The sequence below is a fragment of the Oncorhynchus tshawytscha genome, linkage group LG28 (genome assembly GCF_018296145.1).
Source record: "Oncorhynchus tshawytscha isolate Ot180627B linkage group LG28, Otsh_v2.0, whole genome shotgun sequence".
NCBI classification, from domain to species: Eukaryota; Metazoa; Chordata; class Actinopteri; order Salmoniformes; family Salmonidae; genus Oncorhynchus; species Oncorhynchus tshawytscha.
This window is the reverse complement of record NC_056456.1, coordinates 312,755-322,754: the sequence shown is the minus strand read 5'-3', so window position 1 is coordinate 322,754 and position 10,000 is coordinate 312,755. Positions and strand designations below refer to the sequence as shown.

The 10,000-nt window shown below is 44.8% G+C and overlaps 1 protein-coding gene across 1 annotated transcript in view; it reads left to right on the top strand.

Annotated features, from left to right (window-relative positions):
* The window catches only part of LOC112263896 (phospholipid-transporting ATPase ID), a 68,921-nt gene that overhangs the window by 28,751 nt on the left and 30,170 nt on the right, over window positions 1–10,000 (top strand). Inside the window, 2 exon segments of the mRNA XM_042308136.1 lie at window positions 298–411; window positions 9,336–9,434. Of these exon segments, the coding sequence (XP_042164070.1) occupies window positions 298–411; window positions 9,336–9,434 (213 nt within the window).

The following is a 10,000-nucleotide window of genomic DNA, read 5'->3' as shown; positions in this document are numbered from 1 at the left end:
TTGGCTTCTCAATGTATGGGGTTCTCTAAAATCATGTTTTTTTTACTCACACACTTTCTCTCTTACTCTCTTTCCCCCTCCCTCCCTCCCTCCCTCCCTCCCTCCCTCCCTCCCTCCCTCCCTCCCTCCCTCCCTCCCTCCCTCCCTCCCTCCCTCCTTCCCTTCCCCCTCCCCTCCCTCCCCCCTCCCTCCCTCCCTCCCTCCCCCCCCTCCTCCTTCCCTCCCCCTCCCCCCTCCCTCCCCTCCCCTCCCTCCCCCTCCCTCCCTCCCCCCCCCCTCCCTCCCTCCTTCCCCCAGACCAATGCCATTAAGACGTCCAAATACAACGCGTTCACCTTCCTGCCCCTCAACCTCTTCGAACAGTTCCAGAGAATAGCCAACGCTTACTTCCTCATTCTGCTGCTACTCCAAGTAAGTGGAACAGACGCACACATATGCACATACAGTGGGGAGAACAAGTATTTGATACACTTCCGATTTTGCAGGTTTTCGAACTTACAAAGCATGTAGAGGTCTGTAATTTTTATCATAGGTACACTTCAACTGTGAGAGACGGAATCTAAAGCAAAAATCCAGAAAATCACATTGTATGATTTTTAAGTAATTCATTTGCATTTTATTGCATGACATAAGTATTTGATCACATACCAACCAGTAAGAATTCCGGCTCTCACAGACCTGTTAGTTTTTCTTTAAGAATCACTCTTGTTCTCCACTCATTACCTGTATTAACTGCACCTGTTTGAACTCGTTACCTGTATAAAAGACACCTGTCCACACACTCAATCAAACAGACTCCAACCTCTCCACAATGGCCAAGACCAGAGAGCTGTGTAAGGACATCAGGGATAAAATTGTAGACCTTCAAGAGTCTGGGATGGGCTACAGGCCAATAGGCAAGCAACTTGGTGAGAAGGCAACAACTGTTGGCGCAATTATTATGTTATGTTAACCACTGTTGCTTGTGCAGCTAGTTAGTACACACTAGCTAGTACCTAGTTTCTAGAATGGCGTTGGAGGGAATAGCAGCAGTTGTACAGGCTCATGACCAATTGTGCTATTTTGTGTATTTTCTTTTGCGCTTATATTAACTTTTTTCAAGCATAACGTTTCCTCCATCGTTTCCTATGACCGGAAAGAGCTTTTGGACATCATAACAACTATCACTAACCTCGGTTTGGACGAGGACTTCTACTTCAATGCTTCGGACGCAAAAGACAGACTCAAATCCCCGACACTCGAAGAAGGAGGAGAGTTGTTAAAGAGACCGACGTGCAGGATACTTGACGAGACTACGTCGGAGAGTGGATAAACCGCCTCTACCCTCCGTTCTACTGGCGAACGTGCAACCACTGGAGAATAAACTGGATGATCTCCATTCGAGACTATCCTATCAACGTGATCTGAAGAACTGTTATATCCTGTATTTCTCCAAGTCGTGGCTGAACAAGGACATGGTAAATATGAATCGAACTGGTGTTTCTATACATCGACAGAACAGCAATGTCGGGGAAGCTCACAAGAGGAGGCGTGTGTCTCTTTGTTAACAACAGCTGGTGCGCAATCTCTAATATTAAGGAAGGAAGTCTGGAGGTCCTGCTCTCCTGAGTTAGAATACCTCATGATAAGCTGTTGACCATACTATTTCCCAAGAGACCACGGACCAAGAGCACTAAGACCACACTCAACAAGCTGTAGAGGGCCATAAGCAAACAAGAAAATGCTCATCCCAAGGCAGCGCTCCTAGTGGCCGGGGACTTTAATCCAGGAAATTTGAAATCCGTTTTTACATAATTTCTACCAGCAAATCACCTGTGCAGAGGCAAAAACACTCTAGATCACTTATAGTCTACACACAGAGACACTTACAAAGCTCTCCCTCGCCCTCTATTTGGCAAAAATGACTATAACTCTATTCCCCTTGATTCCTGCTTACAAGCAAAAACTCAAACGGGAAGTACCGGGGACGCGCTCAATACAGAAGTGGTCCGATGAATCAAATGCTAAGCTACAGGACTGTTTTGCTATCACAGACTGGAATATGTTCCCGGGATTCATCTGATGGCATTGAGGAGTTTACCACAGTCACTGGCTTCATAAATAATTGCATCGACGCCGTCCCCCCCACATTGACCATACATACATATCCCAACCAGAAGCCATGGATTACAGGCAACATCTGCACTGAGCTAAAGGCTAGAGGTGCCTCATTCAAAGAGCGGGACACTAATCCTGACGCTTATAAGAAATCCCGCTACACCCTCCGACGAACCATCAAACAGGGAAAGCGTCAATACAGGATCAAAATCGAATCCTACTACATCGGCTCTGACACTCGTTGGATGTGGCAGGGCTTGCAAACTATCACGGACTACATTGGGAAACTCAGCCACGAGCTGTCCAGGGATGCGAGCCTATCAGGCGAGCTAAATACTTTCTATGCTCGCATCAAGGCTAGCAACACTGAACCATTCATGAGTGCACCATCTGTTCCGAATGACTGGACCCACTTCAATTCACATACCGCCCCAACAGATCCACAGATGACACAATCTCTATTGCACTGCCTTTTCCCACATGAACAAAAGGAATGCCTATGCAAGAAGGCTGTTCATTGACTATAGCTCAGCATTCAACACCATAGTGCCCTCCAAGTTCATCAAAAGGCTCAGAACCCTGGGACTGCAGCTGGATCCTGGACTTCCTGACGGGCCGCCCCCAGGTGGTGAGAGTAGGCAACAACACATCTGTCACGCTGATCCCCAACATGGGGGCCCTTCAGGGGTGTGTGCTTAGTCCCCTCCTGTACTCCCAGTTCACCCACGACTGTGTGGCCTCACACGACTCTAACACCATCATTAAGTTTGCTGACGACAGAACAGTGGTAGGCCTGATCACCGACAACGATGAGACCGCCTACAGGGAGGAGGTCATAGACCTGGCTGTATGGTTCCAGGACAACAACTTCTACCTCAATGTTAGCAAGACAAAAGAGCTGATCGTGGACAACAGGAAATGGAGGGCCAAGCATGCTCACATCCACATCGATGGGGCTATAGTGTAGCAGGTCGAGAGCTTCAAGTTCCTCAGTGTCCACATCACTAAGGAATTGTCATGGTCCACACACTTCAACACATTCGTGAAGAGAGCACGACAACACCTCTTCCCCCTCAGGAGACTGAAAATATTTGTCATGGGCCCTCAGATCCTCAAAACCTTCAACAGCTGCACCACTGAGAGCATATTGACTGGCCGCCTCACCGCTTGGTATGGCAACTGCTTGGCATCTGACCACAAGGCGCTACAAAGGGTAGTGCATACGGCCCAGTACGCACTACCATCACTGGGGCCAAGCTCCCTACCATCCAGGACCTCTATACCAAGGTGGTGTCAGAGGAAGGGCCTAAACATTGTCAAAGACTCCAGCCACCCAAGTCATAGACTGTTTTCTCTTCTACCACACGGCAAGGGATACCGATTCACCAAGTCTGGAACCAACAGGAGCCTGCACAGCTTCTAAAACTAAGTCATAAATAGTTATTTAAATAGTTAGCCAATAGCTACCCAGACATTCCGCATGGATCCTTTTTGCAATAACTCTTGACTCATCCCATTAGCTGCTGTTAATGTATATTAGCTGTTGCCTAGTCACTTTATTCCTACCTATATGTACATATCTACCTCACTGACCTCATACCCCTACACATCTGCTCGGTACTGGTACCCGGTGTATGCAGCCTAGTTATTGTTGCTTGTTGTGGATTTATTCCTTGTGTTATTATTCTTCTATTTTTCTAGAATTTCTCTATTTTTCTCTCTACATTGTTGGGACTGTCAGTAGTAAGTATTTCACTGTTATTCTATAGCTGTGGTTTATGAAGCGTAAGATCAATGATGTTTGATGTGAATAATTCTACATGTCATTTCACCACCCTGCTGTTGGTTGGCAGTAACACTACATCCTCTCGGACACCATTAGACCTGTCTGTCCTCGTATGTCTCAGAGTCTGTGTCCTGAGAAGGTACAGTATCTGCTGGAGACAGACCTTGTTGGAGGAGATGGCTATGATTTCCACAGTAAAGCTACAATCAGTCCAATAAGAAAACATGATATGAAGTGCAGTGACTGAGGAAGTGAGGAAGAGAGAGAGGAAGTTGACTCTTTGCAACTTAGCTCATTGTTGTTATGAGGTTTACAAACAACACAGAACATACCATGCTCCTGAGTGGCGCAGCGGTCTAAGGCACTGCATCACCAGTATTAGACGCATCATGACAGACCCTGGTTCGATTCCAGGCTGTATCACAACTGGCTGTGATTGGAAGTCCCATAGGGTGGCGCAAAATTGGCCCAGCGTCGTCAAGGTTTGGCCGGAGTAGGCTGTCATTGTAAATAAGAATTTGTTTTTAACTGACTTGCCAAGTTAAATAAAAAATAACTGACATAGAGATCTCATCACAGCATACAGTATGTACAGTAGAAACCGCTATGGAGACCAGTAGAGAGATCTCATCACAGCATACAGTATGTACAGTAGAAACCGCTATGGAGACCAGTAGAGAGATCTCATCACAGCATACAGTATGTACAGTAGAAACCGCTATGGAGACCAGTAGAGAGATCTCATCACAGCATACAGTATGTACAGTAGAAACCGCTATGGAGACCAGTAGAGAGATCTCATCACAGCATACAGTATGTACAGTAGAAACCGCTATGGAGACCAGTAGAGAGATCTCATCACAGCATACAGTATGTACAGTAGAAACAGCTATGGAGACCAGTAGAGAGATCTCATCACAGCATACAGTATGTACAGTAGAAACAGCTATGGAGACCAGTAGAGAGATCTCATCACAGCATACAGTATGTACAGTAGAAACCGCTATGGAGACCAGTAGAGAGATCTCATCACAGCATACAGTATGTACAGTAGAAACAGCTATGGAGACCAGTAGAGAGATCTCATCACAGCGTACAGTATGTACAGTAGAAACCGCTATGGAGACCAGTAGAGAGATCTCATCACAGCGTACAGTATGTACAGTAGAAACCGCTATGGAGACCAGTAGAGATCTCATCACAGCCAGTATGTACAGTAGAAACCGCTATGGAGACCAGTAGAGAGATCTCATCACAGCGTACAGTATGTACAGTAGAAACTGCTATGGAGACCAGTAGAGAGATCTCATCACAGCGTACAGTATGTACAGTAGAAACCGCTATGGAGACCAGTAGAGAGATCTCATCACAGCGTACAGTATGTACAGTAGAAACCGCTATGGAGACCAGTAGAGAGATCTCATCACAGCGTACAGTATGTACAGTAGAAACCGCTATGGAGACCAGTAGAGAGATCTCATCACAGCGTACAGTATGTACAGTAGAAACCGCTATGGAGACCAGTAGAGAGATCTCATCACAGCGTACAGTATGTACAGTAGAAACCGCTATGGAGACCAGTAGAGAGATCTCATCACAGCGTACAGTATGTACAGTAGAAACCGCTATGGAGACCAGTAGAGAGATCTCATCACAGCGTACAGTATGTACAGTAGAAACCGCTATGGAGACCAGTAGAGAGATCTCATCACAGCGTACAGTATGTACAGTAGAAACCGCTATGGAGACCAGTAGAGAGATCTCATCACAGCGTACAGTATGTACAGTAGAAACCGCTATGGAGACCAGTAGAGAGATCTCATCACAGCGTACAGTATGTACAGTAGAAACAGCTATGGAGACCAGTAGAGATCTCATCACAGCATACAGTATGTACAGTAGAAACAGCTATGGAGACCAGTAGAGAGATCTCATCACAGCATACAGTATGTACAGTAGAAACCGCTATGGAGACCAGTAGAGAGATCTCATCACAGCATACAGTATGTACAGTAGAAACCGCTATGGAGACCAGTAGAGAGATCTCATCACAGCATACAGTATGTACAGTAGAAACCGCTATGGAGACCAGTAGAGAGATCTCATCACAGCATACAGTATGTACAGTAGAAACCGCTATGGAGACCAGTAGAGAGATCTCATCACAGCATACAGTATGTGTGGAGACCAGTAGAGAGATCTCATCACAGCATACAGTATGTACAGTAGAAACCGCTATGGAGACCAGTAGAGAGATCTCATCACAGCATACAGTATGTACAGTAGAAACCGCTATGGAGACCAGTAGAGAGATCTCATCACAGCATACAGTATGTACAGTAGAAACCGCTATGGAGACCAGTAGAGAGATCTCATCACAGCATACAGTATGTACAGTAGAAAGCTATGGAGACCAGTAGAGAGATCTCATCACAGCATCAGTATGTACATGGAGACCAGTAGAGAGATCTCATACAGTATGTACAGTAGAAACCGCTATGGAGACCAGTAGAGAGATCTCATCAGCACAGTATACAGTATGTACAGTAGAAACAGCGCTATGGAGACCAGTATGGAGAGATCTCATCACAGCATACAGTATGTACAGTAGAAACAGCTATGGAGACCAGTAGAGAGATCTCATCACAGCATACAGTATGTACAGTAGAAACAGCTATGGAGACCAGTAGAGAGATCTCATCACAGCGTACAGTATGTACAGTAGAAACCGCTATGGAGACCAGTAGAGAGATCTCATCACAGCGTACAGTATGTACAGTAGAAACCGCTATGGAGACCAGTAGAGAGATCTCATCACAGCATACAGTATGTACAGTAGAAACCGCTATGGAGACCAGTAGAGAGATCTCATCACAGCATACAGTATGTACAGTAGAAACCGCTATGGAGACCAGTAGAGAGATCTCATCACAGCATACAGTATGTACAGTAGAAACAGCTATGGAGACCAGTAGAGAGATCTCATCACAGCATACAGTATGTACAGTAGAAACCGCTATGGAGACCAGTAGAGAGATCTCATCACAGCATACAGTATGTACAGTAGAAACCGCTATGGAGACCAGTAGAGAGATCTCATCACAGCGTACAGTATGTACAGTAGAAACCGCTATGGAGACCAGTAGAGAGATCTCATCACAGCGTACAGTATGTACAGTAGAAACCGCTATGGAGACCAGTAGAGAGATCTCATCACAGCGTACAGTATGTACAGTAGAAACCGCTATGGAGACCAGTAGAGAGATCTCATCACAGTATGTACAGTAGCGCTATGGAGACCAGTAGAGATCTCATCACAGTAGTATGTACAGTAGCTATGGAGACCAGTAGAGAGATCTCATCACAGCGTACAGTATGTACAGTAGAAACCGCTATGGAGACCAGTAGAGAGATCTCATCACAGCGTACAGTATGTACAGTAGAAACCGCTATGGAGACCAGTAGAGAGATCTCATCACAGCGTACAGTATGTACAGTAGAAACCGCTATGGAGACCAGTAGAGAGATCTCATCACAGCGTACAGTATGTACAGTAGAAACAGCTATGGAGACCAGTAGAGAGATCTCATCACAGCATACAGTATGTACAGTAGAAACAGCTATGGAGACCAGTAGAGAGATCTCATCACAGCATACAGTATGTACAGTAGAAACAGCTATGGAGACCAGTAGAGAGATCTCATCACAGCGTACAGTATGTACAGTAGAAACAGCTATGGAGACCAGTAGAGAGATCTCATCACAGCATACAGTATGTACAGTAGAAACCGCTATGGAGACCAGTAGAGATCTCATCACAGCATACAGTATGTACAGTAGAAACAGCTATGGAGACCAGTAGAGAGATCTCATCACAGCGTACAGTATGTACAGTAGAAACAGCTATGGAGACCAGTAGAGAGATCTCATCACAGCATACAGTATGTACAGTAGAAACCGCTATGGAGACCAGTAGAGAGATCTCATCACAGCGTACAGTATGTACAGTAGAAACAGCTATGGAGACCAGTAGAGAGATCTCATCACAGCGTACAGTATGTACAGTAGAAACCGCTATGGAGACCAGTAGAGAGATCTCATCACAGCGTACAGTATGTACAGTAGAAACCGCTATGGAGACCAGTAGAGAGATCTCATCACAGCATACAGTATGTACAGTAGAAACCGCTATGGAGACCAGTAGAGAGATCTCATCACAGCATACAGTATGTACAGTAGAAACCGCTATGGAGACCAGTAGAGAGATCTCATCACAGCATACAGTATGTACAGTAGAAACCGCTATGGAGACCAGTAGAGAGATCTCATCACAGCGTACAGTATGTACAGTAGAAACCGCTATGGAGACCAGTAGAGCGCAGAGCCTCTATGCTGCTCTGACATTAGATGTATTGGTTTAATATGTTGTGAAATTGTTAGATATTACTTTGTTAGATATGACTTTGTTAGATATTACTGCACTGCCGGAGTTAGAAACACAAGCATTTCGCTACCCCTGCAATAACATCTGCTAAATATGTGTATGTGACCCAAAAAAAATTGATTTGATTTGAAGTTCCAGAATGCGACGGAAATGTCAGCCATATTGGTCAGGGAGAAATCCAAACCACTCTAATTGGAATGAATGGCAGTAGAGGCAGGATCCTGATTTGACTTGTGCAGGAAAATAAATGTTGTGATATCAGATATTGTTTATTAGATCTATTGTCAACTTAACATTTTGCCATATAATTATAAATGCAGTTTAAGCAGCCTCTAAAAAAAAAAAAAATGTCAACAGACGATAAATGACAAAATGTTGTGTTTTCTTGGAAATCTGTGAGTGCTATTATATGATACAATATCAGTACTTGTTGCATGTACAACTTGTCTAAGTCCTATCATGATGTCAGCCAGTGTCTGGCTGTGGATTGGCTACGTTGTTTGAATGGAATGTTGGAATATTGGCAGTTAATTTGAACAATTACTGGAATCATTCCTCTAAAACTGTCTGGCTAGCTAGCTAATAAACATACAGGGAAGATAAATTCTTCAAATTCATTATTTTACGCAATCTTATCAAGGCATTGGCAAACCATGGCACACCAACTTCCTGACCAAAATGTCTGACCTTATTTTTACCTTGATTTAACTAGGCAAGTCAGTTATGAACAAATTCATATTTTCAATGAGGGCCTAGGAACAGATGGTTAAGGCAGAACGACAGATTTGTACCTTGTCAGCTCGGGGATTCGATCTCGCAACCTTTCGGTTACTAGTCCAACGCTCTAACCACTAGGCTACCTGCCTCCCCTTTATACTGTCATTAGAAGGTTCATGATCATTCTAATATTCTAATTCCTAATTGTATGACCACCATCTCCTCCCTATCTTGGGGGTGTATGTTGTATAAATGTTACCTGAGTGTTTGTTGAATGTTGTGTTGCGGTAGGTGATTCCTGCCATCTCCTCTCTGTCCTGGTTCACGACCGTAGTCCCTCTGGTCCTGGTGCTGTCTGTGACCGCTGCTAAAGATGCTACCGATGACATAGTGAGTTATTAATATATATATAGGAGGATCCTGCATATGGGCCTTGCCCATCCTCCTTACCTTTCAAAGCTTACTGCTGCTCAGCCCTTCGCCATTCCAAGCAGATATCTTCTTAGCTTTTTCTTTTCATCTCTCTGTCTCTCTCTCTCTCTCTCTCTCTCTCGCTGTCTCTTTCTTTCTCTCTCTCTCGCTGTCTCTTTTTTTCTCTCTCTCTCTCTCTCTCGCTGTCTCTTTCTTTCTCTCTCTCGCTGTCTCTTTCTTTCTCTCTCTCTCTCTCGCTGTCTCTTTCTTTCTCTCTCTCTCTCTCTCTCTCTCTCTCTCGCTGTCTCTTTCTTTCTCTCTCTCTCTCTCTCTCTCTCTCGCTGTCTCTTTCTTTCTCTCTCTCTCTCTCTCTCTCGCTGTCTCTTTCTCTCTCTCTCTCTCGCTGTCTCTTTCTTTCTCTCTCTCTCTCTCTCTCTCTCTCACTGTCTCTTTCTTTCTCTCTCTCTCTCTCTCTCTCTCTCGCTGTCTCTTTCTTTCTCTCTCTCTCGCTGTCTCTTTCTTTCTCTCTCTCTCGCTGTCTCTCT